General features: G+C 30.6%; 1 protein-coding gene across 5 annotated transcripts in view; it reads right to left on the bottom strand.

Moving 5' to 3' along the window:
• Nucleotides 1-21,201, bottom strand: part of LOC107445775 (rho GTPase-activating protein 29) — a 214,740-nt gene that overhangs the window by 62,404 nt on the left and 131,135 nt on the right. For 4 of the 5 annotated variants that reach the window (XM_071184734.1, XM_071184735.1, XM_043047841.2 and 1 more), the window contains exon 4: nt 18,064-18,145. In XM_071184734.1, the coding sequence (XP_071040835.1) occupies nt 18,064-18,145 (82 nt within the window). Of the gene's footprint in view, nt 1-11,236; nt 11,352-18,063; nt 18,146-21,201 lie in introns of those variants that run through there. The other variant, XM_071184736.1, reaches the window with a different exon arrangement.

The raw sequence follows: 21,201 nt of genomic DNA, 5'->3' as shown, positions 1-21,201 counted from the left end.
TAGACTTGCTTAAAATTGAAATACTCTTATTTTTTTTAAAATTTAAATAAATAATAAAATGTAGTTTTTGCAATCTTTGAAGATCTTAAAAGGTTACGATAACATCCTAACAAGGGGTGAAAGTAAGACGGAAAAGTGAACAAACTGGTAGTAAAACTATTACATTTATGACACCGTGAATTATTATTATTTTTTTTTTGGTTTTCCGTTGCATGTGATTATGGAATGTTGAATTTTGCATGAGATTAAACGGACCTTAGATATTTTCGCGTTGCTGATTTTAAATCTGCAACCGGTTTTTTTCGTAGCCACCGAGAAATAAGACCGTTGAGATCACCAAGGTCTTTCAGTGACGTCACGAACAGTGGTTTATAGCTGTTAAGCGATTAGCCGCCAATTTCAAATATTTGCCATACGTTGAACAACAGTCCCGTTTGTCCGTCCTTTCCACAAGCTTTAGCTTTCACGAAATTTAATAGCGTATTCCTCACTAGAATTTCTTAAAAATCATTCGAGTGAATACTAAGTATCCCCACTTCTCTACTACAAAATGAATGGTAGGAAGAATGCACTAAAACACTTCCCTTTACGATTCGTTAAGGTCATATGTTTTATGTCTCAAGTGTTATTTTCAAAGGAGCAAACATGTGTATATGTATGCATGAGCCGTGGTGGCTCAGGGGATAGTGCTCTCGCCTCTCAATGAGATAACCAGGTTCGAATCCCTGCGATGGCTGGTCGATACGAATTCCGCACCAGCTCGTATGAACCACATTGCTGACATAAAATATCCTCAGTGGTGGATGGATCATGGATTAGAGTCCCCTTGCCGTCAGACTAACTGTGGGAAGTTTTCGTGGTTTTCCTCTCCATGTAACGCAAGTGTGGATTAGTTCTATCATACAGTCCTCCACGAAGGCAAACTTCTCCCTATACTTGATCTAGGAGTTCCCTTGTTTTCTGGATTGGGTTCAAACTTACAAGGCTGCGGAGTTGTATATTAATAGTCGTAACTTTCAAATTGGTTCGACCGCTCAAAGATGGTTATAAAATAATTATATAATTATGATTATGTATTTAAATCTATATGTTCTTCATAAACTTATACATTCAGTCAAAAAATAAACTAAACTTAGAATGTCATTTTAACTTTCGGAGCAAAACTAATTACAGATTTTAAATCCCCACTCCCTAATTAAGATTAAATTGTACTAATGGAACAAAAAAAATCTTTTCTCCATTATAATCGGTTTCTGTGAGGTACAAAATAAGATCTAACTACACTATTTACTTTTTCTTAGGGTTAAAAAAAAGTTGCCTATATATTTGTTATGACTGTTAAATAATTCATGGAAGTCATGGATAATTTACTCTTCCCGAAAACAAGCTATAATGAAATAATTTTTTAAAAAGAGTTTTTGCTTTTTTCCGTCTTGATTCATATTAGCTTCCAGACCTGATCTCAATTTTAGACCCGATTTCGCCCGTCTAACTCTCTGTATTGTGGATGTAGCAGGTTCGAATGCCGCCTCAGCCTTGAATGTATTCTCGCGATACTTGTTCCTGAATGAATTGTGCTATCTGTCTTTGTACTTGAAAAATGCTTATAAGCCTAAATCGAGCAAACAAGCTTCTAAATGTATGTTGTATACCAATAAACTAATCTCGCCTTCGTAAACTTAGCAAAAGTCAGGAGTCAGTTAGACGACTGTTTAGTTATCTAGAGTTATTGATGTGCAAAATTTAACGATAAACCTAACTTTAATTTCAGGAAACATCTATATAAGTATACAAACTTAAAAGTTTAAATTTGTAAAGGAGTTGACTTACGTAAATTGTAATAAAAATGCTTTTGTCTTTTCAAAAACTATATTTTAAACCTATGAAATTTAAACGTTTTTTAAAAAGAAAAGGTTATAATAAACTATGCAAAATAATAATAAAAAAGAATACAGTGGACAGAATGAATGACAACCAATGCAGAAAAAAGATCTTTGAAGGTCGATGCCAAAGTCAGTAAAAACGGAGAAGCTGGAGGGAGATCTTAAAAATAAGGAATTGGAAAACTAAGGCTAGAGACAGATTACTTTGGATTCAAATTGTTTGGAAGGCCGTAGTTCAACATGGACTATAAAACANACTATGCAAAATAAAAATAATAATAAAAAAGAATACAGTGGACAGAATGAATGACAACCAATGCAGAAAAAAGATCTTTGAAGTTTCGATGCCAAGGTCAGCTAAAACGGAGAAGCTGGAGGGATATCTTAAAAATAAGGAATTGGAAAACTAAGGCTTGAGACAGACTACTTTGGATTCGAATTGTTTGGAAGGCCGTAGTTCAACATGGACTATAAAACAACCAATGCACAAGAAAGATCTTTAAAGGTCGATGCCAAAGTCAGCAAAAACGGAGAAGCTGGAGGGAGATCTTAAATATAAGGAATAGAAAAACTAAGGCGCGAAACAGACTACTTTGGATTCGAATTGTTAGGAAGGCCGTGGTTCAACATGGACTATAGAGCCATGGAGCAAGTCAGTACGTTTTAAACCTAACATTCACATACAAATACTCAAATGCCGGACTTAAAGTCAAAATATTTAATCTTATTTTGACATAGTTTGATTTTGAAACACAGGATATTCCAAAACAACAGTCCTTAAAATATATTTTCAGAATCTTTGATAAGAATGAAGTAAAAAAATATATACTACATTAGAAGACTCAACACGATGTTGTTAATGTTTTAACACAATGTTTTAAATGTAACTAAAAATTTGCAACTCTGATTTTTTAGTTCTCGATAATATATAAGGTGGCACCGAAATACATAAGTGTGGTAAGCGGAAAGGTTTGGTAAGCTTTTATGTTAAGAAAACAGCTTTCAGGCAAATTTTTAATCTTCGAGAAACTTGTGAGAGTGGGAAGTAGATATGTCTATCAAAAAGGGAGTTGACCTCAGAAATGATCAAACATGTAATAGTAAAACAAGTCAGCCCACTTTGACCTGCAATTATCAACAGAGACACTAGTTCCGTTAGTGGGCAAAGAAAGCAGTGAAAACTGTTAGTCCAGAAAAGTAACAGTGTTTTAAATTATACATTCCACCAACACAGTGTTTGTTCTCAAACCTAGTTAAGGCGGTGAATGGTTTTGATTTTGGAAAAAAAATGCAAGTGTGTTTTCTTACATACTTTAAAATCTTAGAATAATTAGCGTCGTCAATAAACTATACCTTCAAATCGAATAGTTTAATAGAATAGGCGATTTTATTTTCCATTAGAGTTACAACGGAAAGTAGACATACGTTTCCAACATCTACAGGAAATAGATTGTTGTAATATTTAGTTGTTTACGGCTAATTTAAACTTCACCGGTCGTAAAGGAATCACTATTGACCATACAAGCATAAATATAAATATCAGTTCCAGAGAGATGGTCAGTAAATTTGTTTGGGACCTAGAAAAATGAAAATCTATAAATGGTAAATTTTTACCTTCGGATGGAAATGCTGATTTGACCGATAAAAGAAGAATGAATTGGTACTTAATCGGCATGAATTGTTTTTCATACATTAATATTTGTTAGGAATTGCCAAATTATGCCACAAGGCGTTCACATCATATAACATGATATTATTCAGTTGCCATTCAACTCTGGAACAGGGCGCATCTCCCTGTCACTTCACAATGATCTTGTCAAATTTTATGTCATTAATTTTGTAAATAAATTATCATATGTATACAGTTCATTGATTAATAGATCGATACATCACGAGCACTAAACAATATTTTATTAAAAAAAAAAGGTCGATACAATTATTGGGTGCGTAAATTAGTTTTTAACGCTAAGTCTTCCATGTCCCCATAACAAATCAATAGCTCTGGGGGTACTGATCCGGGAGTTTCCTTGTCTTCTGGATTGGTTGAAAATTACAAGGCTACGGAGTTGAATATAAGTAGTTGTTGTTGTAGTTCATTTACGTCGCACTAGGGCTGCACAATGGGCTATTGGCGATGGTCTGGGAAACATCCCTGAGGATGATCCGAAGACATGCCATCACAATTTCGATCCTCTGTAGAGGGGATGGTGCCCCCACTTCGGTAGCCCGACGACCTGCACTCGAAGTCGAGCACTTTACGGTAGAACAGTTTGTCGAGGAGCAATACCGCACACCCTCTGTCCCTACGCAGACTGATCCAAGTGGTCACCCACCCGCACACTGACCGTAGCCAGTGATGCTTGACTTCGGTGATCTGCTGGGAACCGTGTCTTAACGATCAGTCCACTGCGGGAAACATACATAAGTAGTCCTAAACTCAAAATTGGGTAGGCTGTTTAACGATGGATATAAGATAATCGAAGTTCAACTGTATTATCAGCACTTTTATGAATTACGATGATTTTCGGGAACAACTAGTAGATTTCAATAATATTTTGTAAGTTAATAAAAATAATTTCAATGTACATTTTTCATAAAAAAAAGGAAGAAAAAAATACAAATTGTTCCTACATTTTAAAATTTAAGTGAAGGAAAAAAAAGCCCGAACAAAATTAAACGTCCAAGGAAGTTTAAATTTAGTCTAACTGTAGTGAATGAGTACTGTAGTCGAGATGATTGATGATGACGAAATGACACAATTCGTCAAATAATATTAAAGAATAATTGCGGAGGTTGGAGGTAAAATAGGGGAATGACATGATCTGAGATAAATAGTTGTAGTATAATATGATGGAGACGTAAGCAATGGGGGGGGGGAGTGATGAGAAAAGATGAGATGATAATGAGGGAGCGAAGGATGGAATATAAGGATGATGTCACGTGGGAGAGTAAGCAATTAAAAACGAATCATCGAGATGTACAGAAAATGTAATAAGTTATTTGAAAACAAGGTAAGATTGCAAGAGAAAATGAGATGTCATAAATGAAGCAATCGAGTTGATTTAAATTCTTAGAATACAGGGAAACAATTCACGGTTAAGAAACTTATTCTGGCACTGAAAAAAAATTAAATAATTGTCTCAATTAAGGCTGTCAAGAAGAAGGTGGGTATTGACGGATATAGCAGGAAGTTAGAAGTTGTGGAAGATAGATGCTCAATCTGTATCAGAATCATTCTTCAATTTGAGCATCTCTCGTAAAAATGGTTATAGTATGAAAACTTAAATTAGAAAAGTAAATAACAGATCTACTTTTTATTTTAAGAAAAATAGCGATATGCAGGAGTGTAGTCAACTCATTATTTTAATACTTAAATAAATACAAAACTATGCATACAATAAGGAAATAAAATTAATAAACGCTTGAAAAATGTTTTTTTCCTGCTTCCATATTTCATTTTTGCTTTACCCATCTTACAAGAAGTGGTATTCAATTTTGACTGTTAAAGTGCGTTTGAAAATAATAAATTTGGCAGTAACGATAAATTTTAACATAATTCTAAAAAGTAAGTTTTTGTGGCACCTTGCGATTTATTGTGTTGCATAAGGCTTCATATCACCAATGTTACACAAAGGACAGAAAACGGTAAATTTTAACGTAATTCTAAAAAGAGGTTTTTAAGGCACCTTAAGATTTATTGTGTTGCATGAGGCTTCATATCACCAATGTTACACAAAAGACAGAAAACGGTAAATTTTAACGTAATTCTAAAAAGAGGTTTTTGCTGTACCTTACGATTTATTGTGTTGCCTAAGGCTTCATATCACTAATGTTACACAAAGAACAGAAAACAGTAAATTTCAACGTAAATCTAAAAAGAGGTTTTTGTGGCACCTTACAATTTATTTGTCTCACATAAGGTTTCATATCACCAATGTTACACAAAGGACAGAAAACAGTAAATTTTAACGTAAATCTAAAAGGAGGTTTTTGTGGCACCTTACAATTTATTGTGATGCATAAGGCTTCATATCACCAATATTACACAAAGAATAGAAATCTGAGATTAGATGAACGAGGTAAGGGATAAATGTTTTCGGCATACAATTTATATTAAGACAGAATTTTGGGAAATGCTAGAAAACAAATAGACCAGACAGTATCATGTTATGTAACAACAGACGATAGACGCAAGCTGAACCTAAACGCGCAATAAACCCAAAAAAAAGAAAAACAATTCTTAACAAGTGTATTTAACTATGAGAATGCTCATTATCATGTAACAAACAGGGAAGAAGAGGACAGAAATAAGGAAAAAGAATCAGCAACTAAAGTGGAATAGTAATACGCACGTATTTATAGAAATAAAAATTTAGAATTAGAAATCTGTTGCCCTATCTCTACTTAGTAAATATATTTTAAAACATATTTGTTCCATTGCTTCAGTAACCCCTAGGGATCGTCTCCAAGGAACCTGTACTATGATAAAAATTAGCGTGGTGACCAACCCAGAAGACGAGTGGTTATCAACCAGGACGCCTGCCTGGGTCACCACTGTAACAGGGCTCATGACTTTAATTATCCTCACTGATTATTTCCCTTATTGTACATATCAATTTTATTTTATTCTTAATTCGATTTGCGTTGTAAATACGTATATAATTTATTTAACCCAGATCTTCTTTAACTTTTATCGTTCATCTTACTGTATTATGTTAACCTTATCTTGTTTATGCTTTTATTCTCGTTACGGATAGGTTAATGTCGATCCGTCGTTCCAACGTTTCATCCGTTCCGTTGCTTCAGGCACGGGTGCGTGTCTCCTCCGAGCAGAAAAAGATGGGGATACGAATCCGTATCGATTTGTATATTGACGAAACCTTGCCTGAACTTAATGCTACGATATCATTCAATTTAAACGTTAATCAACTTAATAGTCAAATTAAACATCCTATAAGGTTTAACATAGAATCTACTTTTTTAGTGGACATTTCAGAAAATTGTAAAGTACGTATCCGGAAATAGTACTAAGGATGTTGACTTTCGGAAAGTATGTAGTTTTTTTACCGTATTGCCCAAAGTACTTCCTACATATAATAAAAAGCTGAAGTCTGACGACGCAAGAAAAATATTTTTGACCTATAATTTATACTTACATAAAACGCAATCTTGGGTAAATGTTTGGTAAGAAAAAAAATCGACGAATTAGTAACTTTTATCTAACAACAATAAACTAAAAGCGAAAACAAACGCGCAATAATTACAGAAAAATAATTCATTGTAAGTATTCATAAGAATACCCTTCACCCTGAATCAAGTGCGAAAACAATACTAGAGAAATAAGGAAAAAGAATTTCCAACTTAAGTGAAGTAGTAATTAACACGCACGCTTAATCACGGAAATGCAAAATTAAAATTGGTCACCTGTTACTCACCATTACAAAATAAAAAAATGCTTTCATAAATAATTTGCTTCATTGCGGTCTTCGAAAGAGAAGCAGGTGTGGTCTGCAATGTGTTTTTTAATAGCAAAACGCTTAATTATAATAAAAAGGATGACTTATAACTTAGGATTATGTTTACGTGATAATTTCTTAGAAGAAGAAAATCGATTAACTAAGCGTAGAGACTGTGAGCAGTCATTTATTAAATGTGTGTGTGTAAGTTATCCGAGAAAGATAATGATTATCTTGATTTATGAATTTAGGATTTATCTCACCATTTTTCGTGTTTGGATTACTATTATGATTGTTTTTTTTTTAAAATTAACAGAAGAGAAAATTAGATCCGCTCTTTTAGTTAATAAAAAAAGAAAGTTAGGTATCATTAGTCAAAAAAAATAATAATAATAAAAATAAATAAATTAGAAAGTGAAAAATAACTCAGTAATAAGTAAAGCTAGCGAGCTTCGGGAATACGAAAAGATAAATTGTTTATTATAAAATTGAATTTTATAATGATACAAAATAAATTGTTAAAAATAGTATGCAACTAAAGATAATTGAATATTGTTAACAATATATTTCCTAAACATAGCGCTAAAAGTATAAGTTTTTTTTTTTAAACATGATATGAGAAAAATTTGTATTTTTAAAATGAAATCTAATTACTTCTATATCGCTCTCTTTATTTATAATGAAGCTTTATATCATATTAGATTCAGAAAGCATATTGAGTTTGCATAAATTCTGATATGACATTTAGGGTTCCTTGGGCTATTCATCCACTTTTCCTTCGAGGTTAATATCTTCCTTACCTGTACTATGCATGAATCTTTATCGCCTAACGAGATCATCGCCAACAAAACCAATTATTTTTATTTTTTGAAATGCCGGATGCTATTTAGGCAAAGTATGAAATTATTGTCCTGATGAGGTTATTATGTAAATTATGTGCATGTTACTGTGAATGATCGAAATCGGTGGTTGTTGACTTTCACCGGTGAATGTTGACAATCAAATTAGTCGCTTTGGTGAATGTCCGAAATATTTATTACATCCGATTTGATATTAATTTATTCGTGGATATAATTACATTTATTCGATATTTTAATAATTACTGACGATAGATTAGAACAAACATCAGTGTTTGGAGTATCGGGCAATTATATACTGGACAATGGCACATGACTTTAAAAAAACATCAGTGTAAGGTATACCGGGCAAATGTATACCGGGCAGTGGCACTTGACCTTAAAAAAATATCAGTGTAGGATATACCGAGCAAATGTATACCGGGAAGTGGCACTGAACCTTAAAAAAGCATCAGTGTAGGGTATACCGTGCAAATGTATACCGGGCAGTGGCACTTGACTTTAAAAAAACATCAGTGTAGTATAAACTGGGCAAATGTATACCGGGCAATTGCACTTAACCAGACCTAGTATGACTAGTCCGGATAAATGTCCGAAATATATACTAGGTCTAGTGCCACTTTTGCTATAGCTTAAATATTTAAAAAAAATTAAACAACGCGTTTGAATCAATTTTAAACTAATTTATTGCTTTTACGAAATTATTGCTTTAAAATTAAAAAAATAATAATAAAAAACTACGCCAGATAAGAGTAATTGAAGTAATTGCTTTATGCAGCGCATGTGCGGAAAATTTTTTTAAAAAAAATTATCCACGTGCATCTAAAAGTGGATGAATATCCCAAGACACCGACATTTAGTAACCTTTTTTAAACATGTAATTAGGGCCGCGATAGCCTGGTCGGTAGGGCGCTGGGCTAGAGTTCATGGATTCGAACCCCGTCGGCCGAAGACTCCCCGTGTAGTAAAGTGACTGATGAACGTTAACTCTGTCGAGTCGCAAAAGTCCTCCATGTTCCCATAACAAATCAAAACCTCTGGGGGTACTGGATTGGAGATCGATCGTACAATCAATGAAATAAAAATATATTTTGATGATTAGAAATCAGTAAAAGTCTTCGGATTTTCTTTAAATTTTTTTTCCAAATTTTCACTGTTATGACCACCCTGATACTTAATATTCTAAGATTAAACATATGTTTCTTTTTTTTTCCCTTTATAAGATCGATCAATTTATTCCCCAAAACGAGTTCGATTTCGCTGCTTCGATTCGAACTAGATTTATAATTTTTTCAATCCAATTTGCACAAAATACAATCATATTTTTTTTAAAAAATATCCTAGCCTTAAAATAAAATTTTCAGAATAATCCCAAAAATTTCACTGTTCTAAGATAACAGTTATATTAAACAACAGCTATTTACAGGAAACGATTCCTTTATTGCTTTTCCAGACACAACTGTTAACTTTCACAAAAACGAATTCAAGGAAACGATAAAATTAATTTTAAAAAAGAGATATTTAATATTGTAGAAGGGAAGGAGTAATTTAATGTTATTCTTCTCACTAATTCAACTACGCAGTGGCCAGAAAAAAAGACAACAAAATGTTTGAAGAAAGGATCAAGAAAAGGGAAGTGGGGGGAGCCAGTGCAAGTAATTTCTTAAAGGAGTCAACACCTCATTATGTGAATCAACATTTTAAGCACGCACAAGTACATGACACTTAGCTGACAAGGACATGGTCGGCCATTAGGAAAAAATAATCCATCCTAAAGAATGTGAAACCGGAGATATTGTGAATGAAAGAGCTTCGGAATAAGTGTGAGAAAAAAATAAATGGGACGGAATTAGAACTATTTTATTCTTTAACTACAAGAGTTGGATTTTTTTCCCCAACTAGAACATGAAGTTAAAATTTTTACTATATTTTCCCTTCAAACATAGTAGCTTCCTTTTTTCTCCCAGTAGAATATTTAAAATATATTTAACCTTAATATTTAAAATATAATTAATTTTGATACATATCAATTTATTTAATTAATAATCAATCAATTGAATAAAATAAATCATTTAATAATTTACAATAAATAATTTAATTAATTAATTATAATAAATCACTTAATTAATTAAAATAAATCATTTAATAAACTGAAATAAATCATTTAATTAATTAAAATAAATCATTTAATTAACTGAAATAAATCATTTAATTAATTATAATAAATCATTTAATTAACTAAAATAAATCATTAAATTAAATAAAATAAATCATTGAATTAATTAATTGTAATAAATAATTTAATTAGTTAGAATAAATCATTTAATTAATAATAATAAATCTTTGGATTAATTATAATAAATCATTTAATTAATAATAATAAATCTTTGGATCAATTATAATAAATAATTTAATTAATTAAAATAAATCATTTAATTAACTAAAATAAATTATTTAATTAACTAAAGTAAATCATTTAATTAATTAAAATAAATTATGTAATTAATTAAAATAAATCATTTAATTAATTAACAATAGAGTATAATTTAATTTCATTACAACTTAAATTTTAATCAATAAAAAATTATTTAGCAATTTAAAGCATTGTTTACAGTTTCAGTTTTTCCCTAAAATATATTCGACTTGTTGAACATACAAGCTATACTAATACACCCCATGCTTTTCCCCCCCTATGCTCACATGGGTTGACATTCGTCAATTCAGACGTTTCAAGGGCAGATTTGCTGGTCACTCCTCCAGGGGCTCCCTATTAGGTGGGCCAACATTTCTCCTACAGTAAGGACAGAGAATGAAAGAACATCCATGCCTTGTCCGGGATTCGAACCCAGAACCTTTTTGATGCAAGGCCAGTTTCCTGACCCCTAAACTACATCCTATACTAAGGTAATAGAGTAAAATATAAAACATAAAACACCCGCTTATTATTTAATCAATATAGGTTAAACATTTTATACATGAAGACAACTATATAAATTATTAACAAAAAATTTATCATATTAAAACTAAAGTTAAACTTTACCTCATAGTGCTTTAAAACTTTCTGCGAAACCCGATATAATTTTTTATAATAATGATCTTTTTAAGAAACTTCACACGAGCATCAAAACAATATCTAAGCACATACGTGTTTAATTATTTCGAGTGTGCGTTAACATTTTCGACAAGTGCGCCAGAAAATAATAATAGTAATAACTAAAAAAAAAAAAAAAAAAAAACTATCAAAATCTGATTAGAAAGCATTTATCTACCGTTTGCATTATCCGTTTTTATTTTATCACAATTGTCTGGCCTTAATTGATTTGATAACCTCACCAAATTTAACCAGTATTTAAAGACGTTAATTTACGACGACGTAATCAAACGTTGGTTCATTTTGCGTCATATATATCTGTTCATTTAGATTTATGCTGTAAATTAATATATACAGCTGCAAATCTGTAACTATAAAAAAAAATTAAAGCTGAACATAACTGTCTACCCTTGTAAAATAGTTTTCATTGAATTCCTCAGAAAATATTGATTTAGATACTGAATAAATATTATTTTTAAATGATATCTTTCCATTTTTTTAATGTAGGAATTGCTTTACGAAATAGGTCGAGAATTTCTTCAGAAATCGAATTTTAAAATTCGATTTTTCGGGAACTTTTCAGTTGATTTTCCTTACATTTTTTATTTCGCCATCTGATAATGCACTCTTTAAAATAATAAAAATGTGTATACCTGAAAATTTAAAAAAAATTCGATTTTTATTTAAAAAAATTAATAAAAAATAATTATTGAAAAAATTTTTTTGGCTGTAATTATATATCATTGAAAAATGTAATGAATATTTTGTTGAATGTTGCAAATATGAATATTTTGTTGAATGTTGAATATTTTTGCATGTAATTATCATGGCAAATTATTGTATGGGAAATTATTTCATCTGACTGCCATGCGTCATTAGATTAAATTTTGATTACTTTACATAGATTCATTTGCTTAGTTTAAACTTTAAAAAAATTAGAAAACGCTAAAAAAATTAGTTTTCAGAATAAAATGGGAAGAAGTTATAAAAATCAAGCACAAATAGGTGAAAGTTTTGTATAGCAAACTATTTCATAGGAAATCTACTTTTAGCTATCTGCCATGCGTCACCAATGTTTGATTAAATTTTGATTAATTTATATAGATTAATTGGCTTAGTTTAAATTTTCGAGAGAAAAAAAATAAGAATACAATAACAAACTTAGTTTTCAAAATGAACTGTACAAGGTCTTAGAATAAATTTAGTTTAAAGTTTCAAAAATATTTTTTAGAACATGCTGAGAAATTCAGTTTTCAGAATATATAAAAAATTAAGTAGGTTTAAAAAACAAGCGCAGATAGATGAGAGGCATTTTATACAGCAAATTGCTTCAAAGAAAATCCATATCCAGCTGGTTGCTATAATTTAAACCAACAAATAAATCTGCATTAAAATTACGTGTTTTTTTTCCCTTTAAAAGAAAGAGAGAATTTTTGCGAAAAATGTATTTCACTGAAGAGTTCTGGCATTTATCAGTAATTCTTGTCTAGTTTTTCAAAACATTCGCTTTTGTGTGCAACAGCATGATAGTAAACTGGACTATGTGTCTTGAATCTCGACACTTGAAAAAGGAACTTGTAATTATGGTTCAAAGAACCTGTGCTCTTTTCAGCCTAATGAAACGATCACATCTATCGTTTATTTTGTTGTTTCAGTTTTCGTTTATTAACTTAGGTTCTAATAACCAGTTCATCAACCCAGAGGGTTTGTAAGAGATATTTTGCTGAGAGGAGGCGAAAAAATGACTGCCCATTTTGGTAGCGAGTTTAATTTTATTCTTTCTTTGGATATTCAAATTTGTTTTTACTTTCATTTATTACATTTCGTAATAGTTTATTACAATTATTCCTAACGTTATCCTTCTGAAACAAAAATCAATAACCATAAAATTTTCGTGAAATTTTTTTTCCAATTTTGTTCGGCAATAAAAGATCGATATTAGATCGAATACAACTAAGAAATAAGACTTATAGTTTCACCCAATATTATGAATTATTTTATTAACTTAGAAGTTTGTGAAAAAGGATATAAGTTTTTTTTATATCTTACAAGCAAAGCTAATTTACACAATACCCAATTTTATGAATTATCTTATTAACTTAGAAAGTCGGTGGGAAAATAATATATAAGTTTTTTAAATAATACAAATAAAGTTAATATATCTAATATTATGAACTATTTTTTTAACTTAGAAGTTGGTGGAAAAATAATATTTAAGTTTTTTTAATAATACAAGTAAAGCTAATAAATAATCAATAAGTTAATAAAATAATTCATAATCCAATATTATGAATTATTTTATTAACTTATAAGTAGGTGGAAAAAGGATATAAATTTTTTAATAATACAAGTAAAGCTAATTTCAGTCAATATTTTTGCTAACCTTTCATTTTCTATGTTTGCATACATTTATTAGTTCAGATTTTCTTTATAAATTTTTTATTTTCTTTTAAACACTTTAAAATAACTGTTGTAAATGAATATTTTACAACCTGATGTTGAATGAACTAATAAACTACACAGCAGATAAAATGGAGATACAACATTGTAGACACGTAGAGATATTTATAAGCTTGATCGATAATTAGAAGTTGTTTCATTTACTGAGAGGAAAATTTACTAAAATTGTTCACTAGATGATTAAATAAAATATATTTTTCAAACTTTAACGTTTACTTACTTATATATCTTTCCTCTTCGATGTTTTTTCATGCGCAAACATTGTAACATACGAAGGGTAAATATCACACTACAACTGCTGTGCGAATTGGGAGATTAGGCTACACTGTATATGTATATATATATATAAATATATATTATCTTGCATTTGCCGTTTGTGTCATAACAAAATAGAAAATTTAAGAAAAATAAATTTTGTTTTAATTAAATTTATTTTAAACATAACAAATTAAAATAAATTGTACTCATATAAGTAAGACATAGCAATGAATAACAGAATGGTTTTTTTTATTGCAAGAACAAAAAACAATTATTTTTATGTTTCCGATGTTTGCAATTTTTAAATAATTTTTTAACCATTTTGACAGCTACAATATGTTTGGAATTTTTTTTTTTACATCATATTGAGTTTAACGTTAAAAATATATGTTTTTTTTTCAATTACAAAAGTTAATTTCACATAGAAATTAAGTGGTTGTGAGTTATTGTAAGTGCATTCTTTTTGGAGTTTTTTCTATTAAATGTTCAGCTTTTGCAATACAGCCACTGTGCAGTGATTTAAATTTTACGCCAATACAGAAATTACAATAAATATATAAAGTTAAAAGTACTGGTTTTATAAATTCTAGGACAACTAGTCAAAATATGTGTATTTTGATTCTTTGAAAATAAAATTGTTAATATTATTTAAATAAAAATCTTCTTATAATTTAATTAATTTAGTATAGCATTTACTTCTGTAATTTTATTCTTCTTTTTAGTAATACTAAAAATGTTTCGCTATGGTGAAAAATTTTCCAGAAACGGCATTCGCGCTTTCGCGTAAATTATACAGGTCTGCAAATCAATATAACAAGTATCCTTTTTAAATAAAATATTTTAGATCATAATTCACTGTTCCATTACTCAGAAATGGATTGCAGATCTTTTTATGTCAATGGCAATAAAATATGTAATAAAATGACAATAAAATAAAGTTATTTGACACAACTTCCAGGTATAAAAATAAAATAAAAAATTGTGAATTCTCTGCATATTTTATTTATAAAAAAAACTAAATTACATTTCAGCAAGAACAACTATTAATTAGCGGTTAATTTCTAAATAATTACTCAGCAATCGACAAATATAGTTCCATCGAATAAATACTACAGCTTCTATTCCTAATCATAAAAGTCGAATTATACTAGACATACTTATTTCTCATAGCGTCAACGCATGCAAATAAGTTCCCCGAGAAAGAATACAAAAAATGGAATAAAAATGTTAACAAGATTAAAAGAGGTCAGATATCCGAACTTTGACCACTACGATGTGATCCCGTACTGGAAGGAAAAAAAACGCATCTTAAATATCTTCTTATTAAACTAAAAAGGTAAAGACAGAACCTTAAAGAAAGGGAATCTGGTATTTAGGTTATTGCCTACCTAAGGCTAGCGGCAACTCCTAATTTCTTGGTGTTGATGCAATTCATACCCTCCCCATCATTCTAAGTAATCGCGTCTAGTGATTCTTCTTAGAGGAATGCCATGAGCAAGGTTTTGGAGGATGTGGTTTTTCTTTCTTCTTTTCCATTTGTGTATAAGGATGCTTACAGACGGCATGGCGGTTAGTTGAGGCTTTTACGAACGGTTCACTCAAAAGACAATACGCGAGTGTGGATGGGCAGGTTTTTCTTTTAAACTATTGAAAAGGTGGGTTGTTTGGGAAGCAGTCTGTAATTTTTTTCGTTTTTCCGCACGCCTGGCTTTTCACTTTGAATACGAGGCGGACAAAATGTATTGTTACATCACATAATGAAGGTGGCTGAACGATAATTAACGACATTGTCAAGGTCAATTATTGAATATCTGTTCATATTTTTTAAAAAAGCAATTGCTATTGATGGTGAGACCCGCACATGGAGAAATCAGGTGATAAAATGCACCCTGTGCGTCGCAGTTTTAGTGAGTAGTGGTGCTACTGGAATAAAATTTAACTGGAATAACTGGATCATTTGATAAAATTATTAAAACCAATTGATCACACAATTTTAGTGCATTTTATCTACAAACGTGTAGATAAAAGCGAGACGTGGAGAAATCAGGTGATAAAATGCACCTTGTGCGTCACAGTTTTAGCGAGTAGTGGTGCTACTGGAAAAAATTTAACTGGAATAACTGAATCATTTGATAAAATTATTAAAACCAATTGATCACACAATTTTAGTGCACTTTATCTACAAACGTTTATATAAAAGCGAGACGTGGAGAAAGCAGGTGATAAAATGCACCTTGTGCGTCTCAGTTTTAGCGAGTAGTGGTGCTACTGGAATAACTGGATCATTTGATAAAGTTATTAAAACCAATTGATCACACCATTTTAGTTCACTTTATCGACAAACGTGTAGATGAAAGCGAGACGTGGAGAAAGCAGGTGATAAAATGCACTTGTACGTCGTAGTTTTAACAAGTATACGTGTAACATGAGTAAAATGGCTAAAACCATTTAATTTTATTATTTAATTTTATAACAGTCATTGAACAGCAGACCCAATTTTGAATTTACGTCTACTAAAGTTCAACTCCGTAGCCTTGTAATTTTGAACCCAATCCAGAGGACCAGGGGACTCCTGGTTGAAGTATTGTGAGAAATTTGCCCTCGTGAAAGACTTTTTTATAGAACTAACCCGCATTTGCGTTACATGTTGAGGAAAACCACGAAAACCTCTCACGCTTAAACTGACGGCAAGGGAGCGTCTGCTGTTCAACGACGGTTATAAAATAAAATATTCTTCCATGGTTATTTACAGATACATAACAAAAGAATAACACATCTTGTGCTTAATTACAAATAACCTCTTTCCAGTTACATCAAGCTAATCTTCGCTAACGCTCACTTTCTAAATACACAATTAAATAATAATTCTAAAAATAAAACTGAATGTATGAAAAAACAAAACATAGTTTACTGCTTTTATTTTTTAAATAATATAAATTTTTGTATCCATTAAAAATATTATGAGATGTATATGCTGTTTATTGCAGGTGAACATTAATATATACAAGACATATTCCTGCTTTGAATAACTAGAGTTTGTTAAGAGTATAAATTTGTGTGAGCGGGGAATAGATAAGAACTAAAATGTAATAAAATTGAAAAAAGAGAAAGAAAAAAAAAGGATTTTTAGCCTATATTTTTAGGTTGGAATGAAAACTAAAATATAATTTCTAAGCCCAGTGGATTGATTTATCAAATAAAGAAAAAAAATGTCAATAACACAAGATAGTATTTTTAGTTGTAAAGAATGAAATGCTTATCATCTTTAATAACACACTTTGAAGTAGTCATGATAAATTAAATTTCATTTCCATCTACAGCTAACCAAAAAAGCACAAAATAAATAAATAAAAAGAAATGATGAAGACATTTCGCTTTATTTATCATTTCATAATGTTCCGTAAAAGAGAATTATTATAATTTATGTGTCTAAAATATGTGTTTAAAGACTGTTATTAGAAAATATTTTTTATCAATTTTTTTTCACTCCAATTGAATGAGCTAAAAAATCGAATTTTATTTATAATTTACCATAAGAAATAAATTATAAGAAAATTTATTATAAGAAATAAATTTTATTTGAAATATAAATCCGCTTTTTATTGATAAAATATGGTGAATTGAATAACTTTAGGTCAAAGTTAATCTGTTTTTAATTCAATTTATAATTATTTGAACAATTCATAATGATAATTTTAATTTAAATAAATAAATATATATCTAAAATTATTTTTGAGAGATCAACAATTTAAATCAATTTTCTGTTTAAAAATAATAAAATGTGCTTAAAAATTAACGCATGTTTATATCATTTGTGTTGTATTATTAAAAAATTGCGTGTCTACATTGTTGTTTTAAGGATATAATTTTTACTAATATCGGTAGTGCTGCCATCTATAAGCTTTTTGATAAAGTTTTAACTCATTTGACATTTTATTCGACTCGATTATTTTACTCGACATTATTAGAAAATATTCGTTACACGGCACATTATTTTTTGATAAAAAGATAATTATTAATAAAATGGCGATTTTTAAGTGATAAACAAAAAGTACTACCTGCTGCTGAAAGCCAGAGCCAGCTGGTCAATTGCATCAAAAAAATTCGAAGGGTCTGATTTCTCGTCTTCATAATTGTATCCTATAAAAATATTATTATTTGTTATTGCATTTAGTAACTAAACTTAAAATGTATAATTTAATTATGTTTTTAATTTCACAAAAGTTTGATGAAATCAGCACGCAATCTACGGTACTTATTGGTCATGGGTATCTTGATGCCAAGTTCACTTACACAAGGGGCTAATACAGGGGATCAACTTTATATCTATGACCTATACATTAGAACAGCATTGAAATCTAGTTTATATTTGGTACCAGCTAGATTATAGACCAAAGCTATATCCAAAATCCTCAACATCGCGAAAATACACATCAAATGCGAGAATATCACGATCATTATTGATGATTATTATTATCGAATGAGACAATAACGCGCCATCATTGTCTGCAACATATTAACAATGATAATATTGCGAAGATTATACATAACCATAGTTAATGTAGGTAATGATAAATTTTATTTGGATATTGAAATTATTGGCCAATGTTAACATAGTATAAACGTGATAAAAAGCGATAACTATTGGTAACATCAGTTTTTGGCACATTTTGGAAAGAAAAAAATGTTTTGAGAACATTATGAAGAGTGAAAAGGTTATGAACATGATAGTGTGGATAGGACATTATATCATCTGATATGGACATTAGTTTTTGAATAAATTTTCTGTCAAAGTATTTTTTTCGTCATGCAGTTTTGACAAAGGTTTTAGTAGTAGAATGATTTTTTGGAGTCACCTACTCTTTTAAACTGCGGTAATTACTACTTTTTGACTTTTACCCATGATATTAATTTATTTTATCACGAAAGATGAACAAAATTTTTTTTACATTTTTGTTGTATTAGATTATTAGAAATTAACGTGGTCATATATTCGGTCTTTATTGAAAATAATACTTTTTGGAATAATTTCAAGTAGGGGACTAACGTAATAATGTACTAATGTTAAATAGGGGACTATATGTAAATTAATATAGAAATATTTTTTCAATTTTTTTCTTCTTGAAATCTTTTCTTTGCCAGATGACTTTTGAGTCCGTAAAAAAAAAAGAAAAAAAAAAGAAGAAAAATCGTCGCTTGAAAGAGAACCAATTTGAAAAGAGTTGAGTAATAGGATGGGGGGTATTTTAGAGTGGAACATAAGGTGTTTTTAAACATTTTAGGGTAGAGAGGAAAAGTTGCCACTCACCATTATTAAGAAATATGCGATATCTGAGTTGATATTTTCTGTCGCAAGTGTCCGCGGTGTTGAACGTTTCCAGACGATCAGTAATTTACCACATGCTTTTCTCTCCATACCCGTTCCATTATATGGAACTCGATGAAAGGCTGGATCTGACTTAGAGATCATCGCTCAGATCTCTTTTCTCAAATCGTTTTTGAGACCATCCATAACCATTATCAATCTGATGATCACTGGTTACATGTCTATACAGATGGCTCGTTTTGTGACTTTTCATAGTGCGCTGGAGCAACATCTCCTAGAAAATAGAAGTCCCCCGCACGGGTTACCATAAACGAGAAATCCGATCCCTTAGTAGTCCGAACGTAGCGACATCTTTCGTATTTTTACCTCACTGCGACTGCTAAATTGATTCGTGCAGAGGCCTTTCCTCTTCTAGGGGGTATAGGATGGAGATGGATTCTTCAGTGCTTTGTGCGTTTTGCTTTCAGAGCGTTTTCCCCCCTTCAGTTCTTTTCTTCAGAGCGTTCTCCAGGATGGAAAATTTCACGACTCATTTTGATGGGAAGTTGCAGTCGATTCTTGTAACAATTAAACAACTTTACATTCCACGAGACTTTTTTTAAAAGAGCAGTTATCTTTTTTGACTCTATTTCCGCACTACAAGTTCTTTCCTGTAATAAGGAGACCAAAAATTGTCTTGGCTTGAGATGCAGGAAATTGTTCGAGAATTTCCATAATAAAGTCCCTCCATGATTTCACTTCCAGTGACTTCACTCCCACTGTGACATTGCGAGGAAAAAGAAAGCTGACTGCCAGGACTAGAAGGAATCTTTGATTCCACAGAAACCTTCTTGGAACTTAGGATTCCATTTAGCTAAATTTGAAATTGCTAGGAATTCCAAGTTAAAATAGTAATACTTCAGAATGTACTCTTCTCTAAACCACAGCTTATTCCTGATTGACCTTATGCGGTTGTAGTTTCAACTTTTAGACTTTTACATTTACTTGACATGTACATGTACTTGTACATTAGATACGTACTTGTACAGACATTTACTTTTATACATGTTTACTTTGCATCTGGACGAGTGCTCTTGATCTTCTCTAATAAAGAAATATTGGTCTGTTGGCGTAGCGGCCTACGACTGGCATTTGATAATAATAATATCTTCAGCCACAAGTTATGAAAATTTGATTAAATACGTTAAAAGTGGAAAAAAATATATAGATTCTGTTGATCAGCTTACAGTAGCGCTTAAAAGTTATTATTTCCTAAGAAGAATATCCGTACAAAATTTTATAATTATCACTGAATACCTTTTGCCACCTCAAAGCCAGTAAAGTTTGGATCTGTTTATTGGGGTGACAGAATTCAATTTTATGAATTGATATATCATGCATCTTCAATAGGTCAATATAAAGCTTCGGCGTCGTTGAGGCAGCAGAAGTTTTACTTCGTAATAAGTATAAGAAATTAAGTTATGATTCTTAAGTTTTGTACAGATATTCTTATTTTCTATAGATAATCATTGTTCTTGTATCTATATTCTTTTTGAAACATTATCATAAGCCAATCAATTATACCTGTGAGTTTTTATAACTTTTTTCTTTAAATTTTACTCTAATTATCAGGGGGACCGGAAAGTAATGTCGTTTCGGTGCATTTGCTATTTGTTATCAAGATTTTATTTTTAGTCAATAATGTATTCATCCCTGTTAGCAATAAACTTTCAATGCCGGATCGAAAAAAATGGATTGGCTAACGAATATTAAATGTGCCGAAACGACATTACTTTCCGGTCCCCCTAATATAATCAAATTTCAACCCATTGTAACGTCAGCTCAGAAGATATCAATTCAGAATTATTAGCTTTTGCATGGTTCATATTAA

This window comes from Parasteatoda tepidariorum, chromosome 9 (assembly GCF_043381705.1).
Source record: "Parasteatoda tepidariorum isolate YZ-2023 chromosome 9, CAS_Ptep_4.0, whole genome shotgun sequence".
Taxonomy (NCBI): Eukaryota; Metazoa; Arthropoda; class Arachnida; order Araneae; family Theridiidae; genus Parasteatoda; species Parasteatoda tepidariorum.
Note: the sequence above shows the minus strand (reverse complement) of the source record. Positions and strands in the feature narration are given on the sequence as shown.